The 19369-nt window shown below is 39.9% G+C and overlaps 1 protein-coding gene across 7 annotated transcripts in view; it reads left to right on the plus strand.

The window, feature by feature from the left end:
- The first annotated feature begins 1945 nt into the window (after positions 1–1945).
- LAMA2 (laminin subunit alpha 2) overlaps positions 1946–19369 on the plus strand; it is a 374353-nt gene continuing 356929 nt past the window's right edge. For 4 of the 7 annotated variants that reach the window (XM_081856105.1, XM_081856106.1, XM_081856108.1 and 1 more), the window contains exon 1: positions 1946–2135. In XM_081856105.1, the coding sequence (XP_081712231.1) occupies positions 2003–2135 (133 nt within the window). In that variant the 5' untranslated portion in view covers positions 1946–2002. The remainder of the gene's footprint in view (positions 2136–19369) is intronic. The other 3 variants (XM_081856109.1, XM_081856110.1, XM_081856111.1) reach the window with 1 other exon arrangement.

Here is a 19369-nt window from a genome sequence, read left to right on the forward strand (position 1 = left end):
GCCATTAAAACTCCAATATGCCATTAAAACTGGTGGGTTAGATGAGGCTACTAAGCTGGAATTGAATCCTGACAAAATGGAGGCATTGTGGGTGGGCAGTTCACAGGTCTGGGAAATAAGCAAGGAGTCTGCCCTGAATAAGATCACACTCCCTCTGAAAAAGGAGTTGTGAAGTCTGGGGGTGCAGCAGTCATGGCTGACATGCTAGCTATGTCTGTTCCTGGCCAAGAAAAGTCTGGCCACAGTGATCTGTGCACTGGTAACCTCATGACTGGATTAATATAATGCACTCTATGTAGGCCAGTCAGCAAAGCTGAAGCTAATGAAGAACAGGATGACTAGATTGCCATGATGAGGCAGCTGGGTAACACATACAAAGGAATTGGGAACAGACAAGATTTGAAACATATGCTGGTAGCATACCCTGTCACACATCTGCAAACAAAAAGTTGAGCATAATATATGTGTAACTACACGACAGTAAACTGGCTGGGAAGGCAGGGACCTGGTAAAATTATCACCCACTTTACAGGATATTACTGCGTACAACTGATGCACTGAGAATCAGTCTGAGAAAAAATGCCACCAGATAAATGGGCATATGCTTTTTTAGTCCACAAGCATGCCTGAAAGGAATTGAGGGCTAGTGTAGTAAAGAGGGAATGGAGGGAAGAAATATTGAGAGCAATGATGAAGGAACCCATCACTTCAGCTTCACTATTTGACCCACGTATCTTTTCAATGTCTTGGTTTCCTCATCAGTTCATGGTCAGTGACTTCTCTCAAGGGGAAGAGGAGAGCTACCGTTCTGTACATACTATTATCTATTCTCAGGGAACCTCTGCAGGCTCCTTCATTCCCTGTTCAAGAGTCTGTAATATATACCCCGCGGGCTAAACCACACCAAACTGATTTGAACCCAGAATCTTCCATTGTTCCATCCCCGTCCCTTTCACTATCACCACAATTCTCCCAGTATTTTAGTTTGGAAAAACCTCCAAGACACATGAGCACACATGTTAAAAATGCCAGGCCTGCTACAGTGGTACCTCGGGTTACAGATGCTTCAAGTTACAGATGCTTCAGGTTATAGACTCCGCTAACCCAGAAATAGTACCTCGGGTTAAGAACTTTGCTTCAGGATGAGAACAGAAATCGCGTAGCAGCGATGTGGTAGCAGCAGGAGGCCCCATTAGCTAATGTGGTGCTTCAGGTTAAGAACAGTTTCAGGTTAAGAACGGACCTCCAGAATGAATTAAGTTCTTAACCCAAGGTACCACTGTATACAGCTTCAAATCCACGTCTCATTCATTGGTCCAGTTCAGTGCCTGGAGTTGCTGACGGCGAAGCGAGTTCTAGGTCGTTCTGTGAAACTTCTTCCGCTGAGGTGAGGTCCTGTTATCATCATCATCATCATCATCATCATCACCACCAGTGCTTTTTTCTGGGGGGTATGCAGTGGTACGAATGCCCTAAACATTTTGTGAATCTAAGTTTGACCTCATTGAGGGGTAGTATGAGTAGGAAAATGAGAGTACCCCATAACAGTATTATTATTATACTACTACTACTACTACTACTACTAATAATAATAATAATACGGTTAAAAGTTCCCATTCCTGTTGTTTTCCAGTCCGTTGTTGTTGCTCTTCACGCTTTCTGGCCACGACCTTGTCGCTGTTCGGCAACCTCCACCCCGGGCGCGCGCGTCGCTCGCTGCCCTCTTCATTCCCTCGAAGCCTCCTCCGTCCTTGGAAGGCTTCCCCGATTGTTCATTGTCCCGTGACCTCCTCAGGCCCTTGGCCGGTGCCTGACTGAGGAGAGCGGGCCAGGCTGAGGGAGCGCGCGGAGCGGGACAGGGGCGTATCCTTCCGCGGCGCCCTCCCTTGTGGCAGCGGCTTCGACGCCTCTCTCCCTCTCAGGCAGCGTCTCTTCACTTGAAACTCATTTCGCTAGCCGGGAGAGAGCGAGAGCGCGCGGCGTCTGCCGCTGAGGAGGAGCAATGACGCGACCCGCTCTGCCTCCTCTCTTGGTCCTGGCCGCCTTACTGAGCCGGTGCGGCGCTCAAGTTCTTCAGCCGCCGCCGCCGCCGCAGCAGCAGCAGCAGCAGCAACAGGCAGCGCCTCAACAACGAGGTACAGTAAAGTTTGCCGGCATGGAGCTAGTTCCCTAGAGCTGTGAGGGGCTTCTGGTAAACACACACAGACACACTTCGGTTGCTCTCCCTCCCCAGCCCGCTTCTTCTTTCTCCTCATCTCTCGCCTGCTTCTTCTGAGTCTTCCCTCCACGTCAGTCAATGAAGAGAAGCAGCAAAGGGTTGGTGGTTCACTGCTGCAGCATCTCCCACAGATGGGCTGAAGAGGCACTTGGGAGAGCTGTGAAAGGCAGCCCGGCTCCAAGTTTCCCCTCTTCTGGTCAAGCTGTTATGCAGGCAGCAGCTGGGCTTCGACGCTGCAGAAGGGCAAAGTGGAGTCGGGCTCCCTTTACGCTCCTTCCCCCCCCCCCCACCGCCCTGCTTTTTCGGTCCCTTGGAGAGCATTTGATTTCTTCAAAACGCGCGTGTTGCAAATCTGATTTTTCAGACCTAGGGGGTTCTTGGCACCACGTGTTGACGACTTGATGGGACACACATTCAAGGCCACGTCCTTCCAAGAGTCACAATTGACACCAGTTTTTTCAGGCTGCTTTGAGGTTCTGAATATAAGCCTTCCAACTGAGAGTCCCCAGTGCTGGCATTTTATTATTATTATTATAATTATTATTAGAAAGTGATGCTTATGAACTGGAGAACTGAACCTGTGTCTCTAGGGAACAGTCCCTTTTCTGCTTATTGCTAGACCATTGCCAGGTTTTACTTGCAAACTGCATCTTCCCAAATACTTCAGGCTACTGTACGTGATGGGTAGTTCCATGAAATAGTGAGGTTATTATGACTTACGATTGTGGTGATGGGGAATAACTCCTCAAATATGGTGTAAGCACCTAGGGTTTGGGCTAGGTGAATGTTGCATTGTATACTTCTTTTTTCTTACTCTGCAATATGATCAATTGGAAAAAGAGAAAAATCACTTAAGAGGATAACATGGGAGTCATATTAATTAGTGTAAAAAATGGCTCCAAAAGACATACAGCATGAACAAAGTCTGACAATATTGAAGTAATTGTATATAGGCTTTAGCTTCAGCTAAAGAGAAAGAGTGCTTTTCAAAGAGTACTTTTCTCTTTGAAGAGAAAAGTTTGTGGTAAGGTTAGAAAATGGCTGTGTTGGGGGTGGAGGGATCTGACTAAAAATAACAAAGCCTGTTCATGACTTTAATGTAGAAATCTGAAAGTAATTAAAACATTCAGACTCATCTGAGGATTTTCTGCCCATCCCACATTTTGCATCAGAGGACCAGATGCTATGGTCAATAGCCAACTAAGCCAACTAAGTTGGGGCGGGGGGGAATGGACTTACCGGTAAGTAACTTTAGTCCATTGATGTCACTGGGTTTGCTTTGAGTGTAACTTAGCTGGATATCATCCTTAAACTTGTAGGTTGTATTTGCCCTTTAGGAAACCTCAAATAGCTGGCTCCTTAATGCTAATTTTAACTGTTTGGAAGATTAATGAGGGCCTGTCAAATGATTAGGAATAAGCACCATTGAAATCAGTGGAACTTACCTTTCATTATTATTTTTTAATAATTTATGAATTGCATTTTACATGCATCTCAAAGTAATTTATAAACATACCATAATGTTTTAACAATGTTTTAAAAACATTACAAAACAACAAGATCGATAGGTTTTAAACAATACAGAATGAGCACCTAAAGTGGAAACTTTTTTGATCTGTGCAAAGGATAGGGCTGCTTGTGTCTTCTCAGATTCTAAATAGAGTTATAATAAACTATGGGGAGAACTCAGACAGGTTGACTACATTTGGAAATAGACTCACTGGAAAACAGAGAGCAGTCAGTCACATTTTAAAATAGCACATTTAAAATACATTGGGACACATATTCATTGCTGTTGCCATTTAGTGTTCAGACGAGGAGGTAATTTGCAGCTATAGAAATACATATTTTACCATTTTTCTCACCTTCTGTTGTTATTTATAGGGGACCACTATCATCATACACAATGCTTCAGAGAGCAAACCCAAGCCTGAGATAATACAGGTCCTTGTGTTGAGGACCTTTGAGTGTAAATGTAAGCATTGAGGGATAACCAGTGCTAGAGAAGAGAAGGGGAAATTCTGCAGTTCAATATGAACAGGTGTAATTGTATGTGCATCAACTTCATTTTAGTTGGGGTTGAGAACTATGTAGAGTAATGGTTTTCATAAAAAAAGGGGAGGGGGAGATGGCGCTACAGAAGTAACTCTGGAGCATTGAGGTCTCTGGGTAACCTTGACCTTAGTATGAACAGCCAGACTTTTAAGCTGATGCATTTGAGAGTTGGAATATTGCCACGATCCCATGAATGCAAGCAGATGAGGATGTTAATGTTGCTATGATTTGTCCAAGAAGAGCATTAGAGAAACCCAATGTCATTCACATCCCACTGAAACAAACAGCCAGACTGTATAGCTCAGTCTGTATAGTCTGCCACTATCTTCTGCAGTCTTAAATCTAGAATGCTGGGTAGGGATTAGAACTATAGCAATCCTGTTATGTATGCCATGTTTTTATTGGGGGAAAAAATCACAATTTTTGCTTCTGGTGGCAATTGGTTATTCTAGTAGTGACTCCTCACCACTATACCATATGTTTTTAATGCCTGTACTGTAATAGATATGTCTACTTTGCATGTAATTTATCTGGGTGGTTATGAAAAGAGAGATAGTCAAGAGCAAGGTAAGAAATTCACTTACTGGCATAGAGAAATTATGCATTTATTATGTTTATTTTTTAATAATAATAATAATAATAATAATTTTTTATTTATATCCCACCCTCCCCAGCTGAAGCTGGGCTCAGGGCGGCTAACAACAATAAAATAACACATTTTAAAATCATTTCATTATTTTTTTTTACTTCAAATCAAATTTTGCATTTATAGTCCATCTTCAAAGGCTTTAGGGTGGAGTAAACGGTTTCCCTTATTTTTGTTCTAATTATTTGCCACTGCAATTTTGTTATATGGGGCAGCAATAAGGGATATTATGCCCCTTCTTAGAACTGTTCTTCTTAGAACTAACTGCGTGATTCGATATTTGTGCACATGGCTCTATACAACCTGAAGGAGTGCCTCTTCCAATACCATCTGATCTGGTGCTTTAAGATCTGCTTGTGGCCCCACAGGTGAGGGAAACCTGTGTGTTAATGGCACAAGGCAGGACTTTGTTAGTGACAGCCCTCTGACTATGAGCTCCTTCCCACCTGATATCCAGTTGTCCCACACATCATCAGCAATTGGTAGTTAGTGATTCACTTTAACAGAGGTCAAATGTTGTTTGCTGAATTGTGTTTTAAAGGTTGATATTGTTCTGTTGGTAATTTTAATCATTGTTGTATATTCGTACTGTGTTTTAAGATTGTGGTTGCCTCTCTGCGTTCTTTTAGGAGGAGCCGTAAGGTAAAAGAACAATTGACTGATTAACATGAATAATTGACTGATTAACTCTGAGAGGTGGGTTAGCACTGAGAGTTTTGGCTCAAGATCCCTTGCTGAGATTTGTGGAGACTTTATCTTGGATCTCCCCAGTCCTAGGTCAACACTCTAGTCATCACACCAGCTATAGATGATTGTGATACAGAAACAAGGATGTGATAAGGCACCATTTCCACCAATATTACCAGCCTTCCTTGTTACTCACAATTACATCTCTGTCATCCTTGAAGCATTGTATATTTTGAGTGATCCAGATAAACTTTAATCAAAGGAGAGGATTGCAAGGTCAGCCCTTCCTGAGGGATATATCTGAACACCTTATAGAATAGAAGGCATTGTATGAAATACACTCTAGGAAACCTTTTTTTAATCTGAGTAACAGTTTGCTGCTGTTCCCTGTCTGTCCTTATACCCTGTCGCTCTTTGAGTGACCCCACAATTACCTCCTGCCTACTTGGTAGGATGAAGTTGTGGGAGGATTATGAAAAGGACTGTATTTAACAGGCTTGGTATTGAGCAATATACAAGTTCCACACCCCTACGATGCATCTGTGACTATTTCATTTGTTCAAAGCTGCCATTTTGTTCCAAGCCAATCTAAGCACACATTCAGAATTTGGCACAATATGGGGAACAGTTATTCTGTCCTTTCTTCAGTGAGGAGGCATTACATTTAATAAACAATACTGTGTAATAAATACTGTGATAGTACCAAATGGCACTTTCGGATATTTTGATATATATGCCTGTCAACCATGTTCAGGGCATTTGGGGTCATGAGATAGTTAAGACGTTTACAGGATTTCCAGATGGCAGTTAAAATGTACAATTCTAGCACATCTTGCACCTCAGACAATATGCTACTCTGTAATTTGACTTTTTAAAGTTGTTTGGAGACTTTGTGGTCAGAAACCTGGAGTTAATTTAATATTTAGCTTGTTGCATCATATGTTACTTATTTTTCTGTTAACTGAACTATGCTTTTTTTCCCCTCCTAGAGGTCTTTTCAAAAGTATCAGGTCTGCATGAAGAAAACAGTATTTTAGAGCACTGGATCTTACAAGTTTGAATGGTTTTAGTTCAGGAAAACATGCCCAAAGGATATATAGTAGCCCTTAAAAAACCAGACTACACACTGCCTCCTCAGGAGTATTAGAATGAAATTTGAGTGGAGAAAATACTTGATGCAATTCTAGGAATTGATTAAAAAACACCCACAAAGCTTAAACAAGCTTTAAATTTCACACTATGTTAAATACATCCTTCCCAGACTTTAGATGAATTTTAGTTTCATATTCTGTTTGCTGAAGATTTGGAAATTGAATTTTTAAATTCATATATTCAGTTGGGTTAGACAATGATTTAGTGGTCAGTACTTGAGCCACAAACTTGGTATGTGATATCTAAATCTATATAAGTATTTTACTGGCAGAACTGTTAGTCATTTACATTTATATTTTTTCTACAACTTGGTATTCAAATCTGGGCCATCTGCAAAAAGACTAGGGAATCAACATAGTCTATACAAATAGCTTGAATATTAAATCCCATCAAATTCAGTTTTTTAATTTTTTTTTGAATATTTGGCCTTAATGCTTATTACTATTACTATTACTATTATTAATTACCTGCTGTTTACCCTATGGCCCCAGGGTGCATTACAGCTGTGATCCTCGGATGAAGCGTGGTATATAAATTCAATAAATAAATAATGTAAGCAATTGGGGTTTTAGGGTGGTATTCATAGAATCATAGAATTGTAGAGCTGGAAGGGCCATCTAGTCCAACCCCCTGCCATGCAGGAATCTCAGCTAAAGCATCCATGACAGATTGCCATCCAGCCTTTGCTTAAAAACGTCCATTGAAGGAGAGTCCACAACCTCTCGAGTCCTGAGGGAAACTGTTCCACTGTTGAGCAGCTCTTACTGTCAGAAAGTTATTCCTGATGTTTAGTCAGAATCTCCTTTCTTGTAATGAAGCCATTGGTTCAAGTCCTACCCTCCAGAGCAGGAGAAAACAAGCATGTTCCCTCTTTCATGTGACAGTCCTTGAGATATTTGAAGATAGCTATCATATCTCCGCTCAGTCCAAGTTTTTCTCAGGTTGGACCTTTTGCAATTAATGTACCTAACTTAAGTTACATCCATTCATTTCATTGTGCCTACTCTGTATAAAAGCTTAGTTGAATTCCACTCATAAGGTTGTATGCAGTGGTGTTGCTCAGCTGACAGTAAGGCTTCCATCAATGGAATGAGAAGAGAAGCAATTTTTGGTGATTCCCCCTCTTCCTTGTACTCCCTCACAGACCCTAAATCTGACCCAGGGGGTTGGGGCATGCTGCAGAACTGATTTAGTGAAGCTTCAGAGGGTAGCAGAGGAAGATGGATTCAGTGAAAACTGCTTGCCTCCCCCAATCAGCTGAGAGAAGCCTTACCAACACTGCTGAATTATATAACCCTTGCTCTTGTACTATGATTTTTGTTTCTGGATACAGTGATCTATGATTTATAGTTGAGCAAACAGTTCAGTAACTTTTTCATTCCTGAGTCTCCCTATTGCCTGAAATATCAGGATGTTGATTATATGATTATGAGCCACCAAAGTAATGTGGTTGTAAAGGACGCTGTTTTTATTCTTTAAGGAGGTGGGTGGCACATTTTTAATAGGGTTAAGAAATACCGGTACTTGCAAGATACACAGTATACTATTGGAAGTGTTTAACTACTGAAGAAGAATAGAACATTTTTCATAAGGGGCACTATGATTTGGGTTACTTCCATATTCTAATACACGGATAGGAAATGTGGGGCCCTCCAGATGCTGCTGGACTACAGTTGTCATCATTCCTGATCTTTGGCCGTGCTGACTACTGGGAATTGGAGTACATCATCATTAGGGCAACAGGTTCCTTACACCTGTTCTGATATCTTCAGTGTAGTATTTGACTTCTCAAATCTGTTGTGTGCATAATGTGCAAAAGGCTAATGGCATGAACCAGAGAGGTTCACAGTAAGACCCATGCATACAATGGGGTTAGTGCTTCAATAACCATGGGTCTGTGGCTGAAATGACATCCTGTGTTGAACTCCACCCCTTCTCCCCATAATGTATATAAAAGCTTACTTGTTTCCCTAGGCCAAACTCTGTATCAGTAGCTGCCACTGTTTAGGATGAGAAAAATTGAACATTATGACTTTAGGAAATGGGATAAGATTTCTATCATAAATGGAAATTCAGCACCACATTCACACCCTTCAGGGGGTTGTCAGAAGTTTTCTTTGAAATGCAACTGTTCCCTTACGACTGCTATATGCATACTATCTCTTGCATTATTATTATTATTATTATTAATTACATTTAGTAGTTGCTTTTTAAGAAAAGTAAATGCAAAGTGACTTACAATACATACACTTATTTGGGCTTGCTGGGTTGATATGGCATTGTTAATGCCAGATCAATACTTTGGCAAAAAGAATCTCAGTGAGTAATTGATGTTGCAGAAATAAGCAGGTAGAAACACAGCTATTGAAGTTGCATGGCCGTCAATGACATTCTGGTTGAAAAAGTAACATTGAATGCAGTTTCTGAAATATCCTTTACTGATTATGAGCTGATTATAATTTGATTGTACATGGGTTCCTGTATTGTTTTGCTGTTTAAAGATACACACATAGTAATCTTGGTGAGAAATTCTATTTTTATTTTGTATGCTTCATGGTATTTAGCCAGTTGCCCCTGCTTCTTATTTTAGGTTTCATTACATAGAAGCATTGTATATCAAAGTGACAATTTGTGTTTGGGGCAATATGATGTTTTAGTTGCAATGTCACATCAAAATTTGTTCACACCAGCATATTGAAATTTAAGATAATAAACATTTCTTTGTAGCATGGATCAAAGCAGAATGCTTAAATTCATGGAAAAAATACATTTCAAAAACAATTACTTCTACAAATGGTAGAATGCATACAGATGTCTACATGATGTGCTTCTGTACAGCACAACATAAATTTAATGGTGATTGTATTTCATAACATTGCAATCAACAACAGTACATGCCAGTGTCACTTACTGTCCACTGTAATATAGCTGTCATATTTTTTTAGACAAAATATCACCAAGAAAGAATGTACTAGTTTAAAGCAAGTGATCTTTAAAGCAGGTGATCTTCTTTCATGCTTTGAACTGCTTCATCAACCTAAAAAAAGGATCTGATTCCATCTGACATAACGTGTGGCACCTTAAATAACTGCAAATAGAATTGGAAAGAAATATATGTAGCAGTCTTGACAAATCATGATTCAAATGGAAAGTTAACAAAGACACGGGAGACATATAAAAAACTTGGATTTATTTTAATTCTGATCCTTTTAGTGCATATTTCAGATGCAAACTCATCTGACTGTATGAGAAAAACACTTTTAACCCTTCCCCGCTTTGTTTCTATCCTGCAAATCCTTCCCCAGGTTATTTAAAAATATTTGTTTCCCAACTAGAAATGACCACATTAGGGTGGCCTCAGAAAGAATTGTTTGGGCCCAGAAAATTCTTGGGAATGGAATCTGGCCAGCAAGTCAGTTCCTGGCTTCCTCTACTCTCAGAGGAATATTTTGAGAGATAGATGGGGCCCACTTGATAATCACCTGACTCTGCTATAATGTTAGATGATTTCCACTTTGCCAGCTAAGGTATGGTTGACATTGTTACTGACTGGGAACTTCCAAGCTTCCATGACTTCCATAGAAAACTCAGTAGTGCAGTCCTGAAATACATGGATATTGTTTTTCGTAATTAACAACAGGGTTGGACTACCTGTTATATTTTTTAAAAAACCTCTTGCTTGGTGGATGCTTCATCAACATCACACATACAAGTTTCACAAGGGCTTGCCAGAGTCTTGCAACAGCTTATCCCTTTGAGTCAGAGCCTAATGTCATTACAGCAGCTGCAGCAAGGATATACTAGTGGACTATTGTGAAATCTTACCATGAATAATAAACTTACTTTCTCATTCCAGCCTAAGTACTATTCCAGCATCCAATTCTGTTGGAAGTTGATAGTCAAATGTTTATGCATTGTTTTCAAACTTTTAAATCATAGCCAGTTCTTTCAAACAGCCATAAATGCTTGCATGTCACTGGGTTTTGCTATTCAAGCAGCAAGGAAATGCTCTTGGATAGCAGCTGCAAAGAGCTATTTATTTTATTTAATTAGATATTTATAAACCAAACTTTCATTTAAAACATCACATGGTGATATACACACTAAAGGCACATTATTACAACAAAAACATCAAACACATCAGTAAGAGGCGATTGGCAAGGAATAACAGATTTGAAAGACCTACCTGAATAAATATTTTTAGAAAACATCTAGAAATGTGTAGGGATGGCTAACACTACGCATACTTCATGTGATAGGACAACTCCCATGCCTTCAGGATATGTGCCAGATGTGATAGAATTGGATGTTCATGCAACTCACGTGTGATATCATGTATCCCTTTCAGAGTTTTGAAGACAATTCCTTTAATAGACAATAAGACACTCAAGGCAGGTTCATAAGGATGTAGGTGACCCTACAGTAGTTTAGGACTTTAAAGGCTAGTGGTAGTACTTTCAATTGAGCTCAGCAACAAATGTGTACATTTGTTGCACAAACTGGTGCAAATAAAGCATTACAGTAGTCTAGTCTGGATATAAGCAGCCAGGTGTCCTTTCTCCAGAAAGGGTTGCAACTGGCAAACCACCTTATATGGATAAAAGGCATTCCAAGAACTACCTGTGCCTCCATATATAACACTGGGTACAGGAGAATCCACAAGCACTGCAATTGTTTCTTTAGGGAATGTATAGAACTTGTCTATCTAGACCAGTGGTCTTTTTAACCACCTGAAATTCCACGTTCTGCTTTGGCAGAAATGTAGCCAAGAACTGATTGCATAGAACTGATCCATTGCTCTTGCTGACTGTGACTGGTGTATTAACATCACCTATGGAAGAAAAATGAGTCATTGGAATTGAATATATAGTTGGTATGCACATGTAATAGAATGTGGTTCTTTTATAATACTGTCAGAAACAAAAGAATCAGGCTTTCTAAAATAGTGCCAATGTTCTGTTGGTTAGACGTGTTACCAAAGGATGTGCTTCCCTCTCCTAATCACTTCTGCACTGGCCATACAGTAAGTGGGTAAAATATTTGCTGGAGTGGGTGGGTGACTTTGCCATGCACACTCTATGCATTGCTTATGCTTATAGCAGCTGTGTTTCTTCTTCCCAGTTGTAATACAGACAAGTGAACAGTGTGTCAGTTAAACATGTGGATATTTTCTACCACCTACATATCTTGGTAGCTAGAGAGAGCCTCCAATGTGTATTTGTTCTACTGAAGGCTAACAAAATCATTTTGTACATGAGTTACATACTATGGTCTAGCTGGCCATGCATTAAATAGCAAATAAAAATGCATCTTGCCACAAAGGATATTTTATATCCATCCATCCATGCATGCACTATGGAAAACACTTAACAAAAGATAAAAATGCCTATAATGCTGGAATGAAATGTGAAGTTAGAACATTTAACAAAAAGCTGTAGAAAACTAAAACAACAGTAGAATACTGTCATCTTGGTAGGACAAGACAAGGCTAACGGGCAGAAAAGAGGGCAACCCTTTTTCAAAAAACAATGCTGGCTCATGGTCCAATTGTTGGGATAATTTATTGTCTTCCCAATTGGAGCTGAAGAACTGAGTAAGAGCTGGGGTTGCTAGTGCTAAGTAAGAAATCGTGGATGGAAATGAACAACAAATGCCTGGTATTTTGGCTGTGATAAGATCATCTTAAATGCGAGAGTTGAACACTCATCTCATTGTGGAATAGTGATTATTCAACACAGGATTTTAGTCAGTGATTTTACTTCTGTTAATACATTAAGCATGACAGTTGTTGAATAGAAAATGTAGCAATATGCTTCTGCATTAAAAGCAAAATTTTAGATAATAATGGTACCAGAAATTGGTAATCCAGAGTAGATTCTAACATTTCCTGAAAAGCATGCTACCATTCCTGAACTGTCAAATTTTGGAGAGTTCATAACTTTTGACAGAAAACATTGTTGGCTTCAGAAGCAGGCTTACCCCCTTCAACCCTGAAGCCATCTCTGGGAATGGGCAGCCATCACTGCAGAACCTCTGTGCCACTTCGAATGTGGCTGGTGGCTATTGGCTGAAGGGATATCATCTGTCTCCAAAGCTGGCCTCTGAGCTAGAACAATGTTGCTGAAGCTGGAAGTTTCAAAGCAGGTGCCCCATTGCTGAGCTATGGCCTCTCACAAAGCAGCTCACCTCATAAAAATCAGTAACACATCATATAGGATGTGAAAAACTATAATCCATCTCAGCCAAAGCAGCCTTCTGAAACAGTTGTGTTTTAGTTAAATGCCTAAAAGTATAAGTGGTCAGAACCTGACTAATCTCCTGATGAAGAATTCTCAGAACTCAGAAACTTGCACACTTAAAGTAAGACATTTGAGTTGGATTAATGACATGGCTACCTTTACTCCAAAGGTACCTTGGGCTGCATTCAACATCCATGTCCCATCAGTGCAAGGATTTCTGATTGCAGAAGGAACTCCTGTCCTCTCCTCCCTCTGTACCTTTCCAAAATACGTTCCAATCTGCTGTTCCATGTAGATTCAGTCAAACATGTATGTATATTTATATTTATATTCATTTCTGAGAGTATAATTATGTGGATTTGCAATGCTATTTATTGCCTGTCTTTGAGAAAAGGGCAATGAAGAATAAATAATATGTACCCCTAGAGTGTTTTCAGTAGAATGAAGATCAAAGATTTAGATATTTTCTGGGGACATAAATACAGATTAAAAAACAAGCTGCATTAGGTATTCTTCTTGCCACTTTAATTTTGTCATAAGTAATTATAAATGTAACTGGAAGTTGAAAAGCAATTGCACTGGATAATACAGGAGACATTAATTTTCAGAAAACTTGTCACAATCAAATTTGAGGGATTTGCAAACTTTAAAAAAAGACTTTTAAAATATTTTTTTCCCTTCTCTACACTTTCATTTTATAATAGCAATGACTGCCCGTAGGCAGGGTAATTTTCATGTATTAATGAGGACTTTTCCTGGGTAATGACTGAAGATATTGCCAAGAGCCACCAACCTTCCATGCTTGGCTATTAATCTTCCAGAAATGCCCTGTGACTTGACTGTAATGACTTAATTGTATTCTAACAGTTTGAAACCAGCATAATTCCCCTGCATTTTGTCAGTCATTATATATTCCTGGTAGTGGTACTAGAATTGTTTTCTTCTATCAACAGTGCCTCTTGAAAGAACAACAAAAACCTTTAATACAATGATGTATTTTTAAAATCATGAGAGCATAACCAGGCTGATAAAATCACTGTCATTGCATCTTTTCTTGTAAAACAGATCATTGCCAGTGGTGATAGTGAAGTTGCAAAAATAATCTCCTGCTGTAATGCCATAGTATACATCATTATTCATAGTGAAAGATTTGTACAGGACAGTGAAGAAAAGTACCTCAACTTATTAGTATCATCCAGCATATTAAACCTAAAAGCAGGAAGGTATTTTCAGCATTGTACTTATGATGTCACTGTGAAATGTTGTCTCTGGTGACCATACCCAATGTGTTGTGTAGAGGGGAACATAAATTATTGAGGAATATGGTTTTATTTAAGAAACCTGATCTCTTTAATATACCCCAGAGAAGGCTGTCAGATTATTTGGTCACGGAGTAGATCCTTGCACATATGGAAACCTTTCTGATTATACTGAGCTCTAGGGGCAAATTAAAATGTTAAGGGAGCAATAGTACCTCTGGTGGGTACTATCATTCTCCTTTTGGGGTAGTTTGGTCATCTTTGGTCCCACCTGGCACTCAGCTCTCACCTGTGGCTCCTGGAAGCTGCCAGCATGCAACAGCAGCCACACCCCGGAATGGTTTTGATTGGCCGGCTAAACCTTCAGTGAGTTAAGGACTTCCTCTGCATGCAAAGATAGGCTTCGGCACATTGAGTGGATGAGACCAATAGTGGGTCCAATGGTCAAGAATGGTCTTGTCTACATATTTTGACAATGACATCATGCCATTATATTAACATTTGTTTTTGGCATCTGTCTCTCTCAAGAGACAATGAAGTGCCCGTCCAGGGTTGAAGTCAAACTGAAATGTCTTTCCCATGGTGCAAGCCTGGGCAGTGTGTATGGAGGTCCTAGGCTGTCCAGACAACAAGAATTTTTCTCTTCCTAGATGGGTTACTTTTCCAGGTTGACATGCCCTGAGTTCATGAATGGTATCACCCAATATTAACTTAAGAACATAACTGGTTGAAACCCAAGGACCGTTTAATCCAGCATCTTGTCTCCCTCAGTAGCCAACCAGATTTATCTGAAAAGCCCATAAGTAGAATGTAAAGAATCAGCCCATTCTGATGCAGTTATTCCCTAGATCAATTATATACCCTTTCACTTTGTGCAAAGATGCAGGATACATACCTAGTAATTTACAATGTAAAATTAAAAACATGTAGTGGGAGACCCAATGGGTGCCACCTAAGTAACAGAAGACGTCTGTCTGTAAAACAATGAGGGATGCTTTAAGGGAATACCCACTCCCCCTTGTAGCTGTCCCCCACAAATAATCTCTGGAAATTTCACATTATAGCACAAGTTGCAGGACAAATTAATTTCATTTAGTGTGAAATTTACTTTTTGCATTGTGTTGAGGTTAGCTTGTCCTATAACTTGTGGTATAATAGAAATAGCTGAGTGACTAAATGATTGAACAAGTTATTGAGCAATGGGTCACTTAAGTGCTAGCAGCCATTATGCTTATTGAATGTAAATGTATATGAAAGATATCTCTGCATCTTGGAATTACATTAACTGGTGACAGCTTGAGACACATGAGAAATTAGACCAACAAGGTCAGTACATTCTATAATTATGTTATTGTAGTTCCATTTGAAGACCACTGTTTAAATCTGGATCATGCATCAGACTGATCCAATATGACTGCTTTTTAATGGTGTTCTAATATAATAAAGGGGGGGGGGGAGTCTCCTTAGAAATAAAAACATAGTAATGATATGAGGTATTGGAATTCCTTAATAGAGACACACATTGCTTACATGAACAATCAGTTTCCTGGAATCATCCCACATTTTGCTGGCTAAAATGAAAGATGTCAGCTGGACCTTGCGAACATCTGTTTTCAAAGCTCTAAGGAACAAAATTGTTCAGAATGTTCTCAGGTTGTACTACATTAAAGCTACTGATCTTTTTCAGCACTCTCTCACACAGTGACACACAACCCACACAATTTCATTTTAGAATGCCCTCAATAATATTTCACTTTCTTGGTAAAGCTAAACCCTATTTAATGAGAAAAGGAGATGTTTGCATTGGATCCCAACCATTGGAAGAGTGTGTGTGAATAGCCCACAGCAAATTGCTAGGTGGCTTCCTTTATTCAACTCACCAGGCCTCTTCCTCTGGCCTTGGCACAACCCACAAAGCATGACACCTCTGCCACATAGCCTCCCCACTACAGTGGTACATCTGGTTACATACTTAATTCGTTCTGGAGGTCCGTTCTTAACCAGAAACTGTTCTTAACCTGAAGCACCACTTTAGCTAATGGGGCTTCCCGCTGCTGCCACGCCCCCACCATGCAATTTCTGTTCTCATCCTGAAGCAAAGTTCTTAACCCGAGGTACTATTTCTGGGTTAGGGGAGTCTGTAACTTGAACCGTATGTAACCCGAGGTACCACTGTACTTATCTGAGGAGGATGGCTCAGTGGTCAGAGGTTTCAAGACACATAGCTCCAAGTGAGCAACTTGCTTCATCAGAAGTTAGGAGACTTTTAAAGTATGTATTCAGACTACCTCTCCCAGGCATCACTCTCTTCAGAGTCTTAAAGGGTCTGCCTGCCACTCCATTCCATAGGCTCTTCCCTAGTATTCTCCCTGCACTGTTGCACCAAGTGATGTGTGGTTAGAAGCACCTAGTTTCTCAGACTTAGGGGAAGTTGCCCATGTGAGTACAGACTACAGGTCCTGGTAGCCCAGGACATTCTTCTGGGGACTCCTTTGGACAGACTTGTGTGCCGTGTTACCCTGATCTCCAGCAGACAGCTCAGAGCCCTGAACTTGATCATGCTGCTTAGCTGGTGCCTCTGCAGTTTCTGGCTCTGTGTCTGGATTGCTGCTGGATTCAGGGGTCATGCCACTGACTATCTGAGTAATTTTCTCAGTGTTTAGCTGAGAAAGAAATTGCTAGATGCAGTACAGCCTGTCAATAAGGAGGAAAACCTTTAGCAATTCCCCAAGCCTTAGAACATAGGAGAAATCGATTTGTTCCCCCCCCCCTCCTCACCCCCAATCTGGCATTTTGTAGCAGATAAGGAGATAAAATCCTGATTTTCACTGGGCCCCATGGTTATAAGTTCTAATTATTAACTCCTGTTCTCTTAGCTTCACAGTAATATTAGACTTGAGAAAGGAAATGAAGGAGGGATTGGTACTAACCTTGTGAGTCAGCTCCCAGGGGCGTGTTCTTTTAAGCTAATAAACAAATTGTAAATTTCAGCTTATATAATGTGTCCAGGAAACTATAAATTAAATAATTGTACAAGTGTCCTAGATAATGCATCTGGAGTTGGTTACTACACTCACATCCTACCAAGAGCAAGCACATCATGAGATATTGGAAATCTGATAACATTGCAAGCCTTTGAGCGCCATGCATTCTCATCTGGAACAGAGTTTCCTGTAGTATTGCTGATATGCCAGATAAAATAAATGGGTGTCCAAAATCAACCTCCATTATTACTGCTCTCTTTTAGTTCCTGTCAGTGCTGTGATTTGTTGCTAAATGTAACTGTACATAAAACAGCAGGAGAAGCGCAGGGTTTCTTCCTCCTCCTCTGCAGTTTTGCATTGATGCTGAGTTCACTTTTAGACAAAAAAGAAAAACGAATGTGGCTTACATAGCTTCTTGGTAAAGAGAATGTGGTTAATTCTGCTTTTCTGCTATGGTTAGGTGTACAATTTTTTATTCAATAGGACGGACTTCCAAGTAGCTATTCACTTTCAAGTTTCTCGCTTGGGGATGACATTGTTATTTCTCTTTTCATCCTCCTGATGTTAATATTCCTGTACTGGGCTTCTACACAATAATAAGCACTAGAATTCCCCACCCCACCCCCATCTCATTGATAAGAGCAAAAAAAAAAGTACAGCAAACAATATAGGCTGTAGAATTAAGTGTATAAAAAAGATTCTGTTAGTTCCTCCACATTATACCCTTACAGAAATAATTATGAAAAATATACTCTAGGGAAGGAGCATTGCTCAGTAATAAGGCACCTGCTTTGCATGCAAAAGTTGCCAGGTTCAGTCTCTGACATCTCCAGGTAGGGCTGGGGAAGTTTTCTTCCTGAAACCCTGAAGATAATCTGTCAGAGCTATTGAAGCAGATTCTGTTACATAGCCAGGGCAAACCCTAGACTGAAAAGGGCCAAGAAAAACCATTTTATTCAGGAAAGCTTAGAATTCTTCAGCCACAACATGCTAAAGTATAACTAATTCACATTTATTGTATAAAAATACTCCTTGTTTCTTCTGAATATCATTCAGTGACTGTATTCAGACGTAATGCCAAACCATGGCAGATTAATGCAATGGGGCTTCCCAAAGCAGGATATCAAACCACAGTTTCAAGTTAATTTGCCTAACTGGGGTTTGTGGTTATGTTTGAATTCACAAGAAATTTCCAAGCATCAGAGCTTTAGCTCTGCCTCAGTAGGCTTCTGCCCTATGAAGATGAATGTTGTTCCACTTTGAGAAGCTACTGCCCTTCAGAGACAGAAATGAAGTTAAGAGGCTGGGTTGCTGAACAGATGGACAATAAAAGCAGACAAGCGGCTATAAACTATGGTTAGCCTGCTGTGTATGTGCAACCGTGGTGTGGATTATTAACTGTGGCTAATACAAACCATAGTTTGTGTGATGGCTGAATTGAGTCAGTTCTTTTGTGAGTGTGAGGGAGCTATTGTGATCCTTGGGACCCTTCAAAGTATATGAAAGTTATGTACCAATTAAGAGAGAGATTGAGAAATCAAATAAACCAAATTAACATAATCTACATGCTCTCATTTTTTCATTGTTTTGCAAGAAGGATTATGATGTTCTTGTGTTTGTGTAGTCTGACTGTGTTTGAACCTTGTTTTGAAATAAAGGAACAACAGCTGTAGCCTTGGGTATCTTTTGAGAGTAGGTGTGGTTCATACCCACCATCCCAGCAGGATGGCTTTGTTTTATTTGAAATGAACTTGGCTGCCTTAACTGAACTTGAATGAACACAGAAAAAGTACAAATCTTCCTTTGAGATCTTCTTGTTCTTTCTTCCTAGAACAGTAAGCCAAAAAGGAAGGTCTTCAGCTTTAATGGTGTCAGACATGAAAAACAGCCCTCATGAGGAGGCTGTATTTTCTTGCTTCAAAACATTAGCTGGAAGGATAGATGTTCCTAATGCCACTGTTCTGAGCAACATAAGGACAAGATAATCCTTAAATACAAGTAGCCCAGCAAAATAATAGATGAAGCAATATTTAAAGATGTGTATTTTGACAGCACTGAAGTGTTGTTTATGACCTATTGCACACAGACTTAACAATTTAAAATCACAGTCCTTCCAGTAATGACTTGCT

Source organism: Podarcis erhardii (genome assembly GCF_964252035.2).
Source record: "Podarcis erhardii genome assembly, chromosome: 3".
Classification (NCBI taxonomy): Eukaryota; Metazoa; Chordata; class Lepidosauria; order Squamata; family Lacertidae; genus Podarcis; species Podarcis erhardii.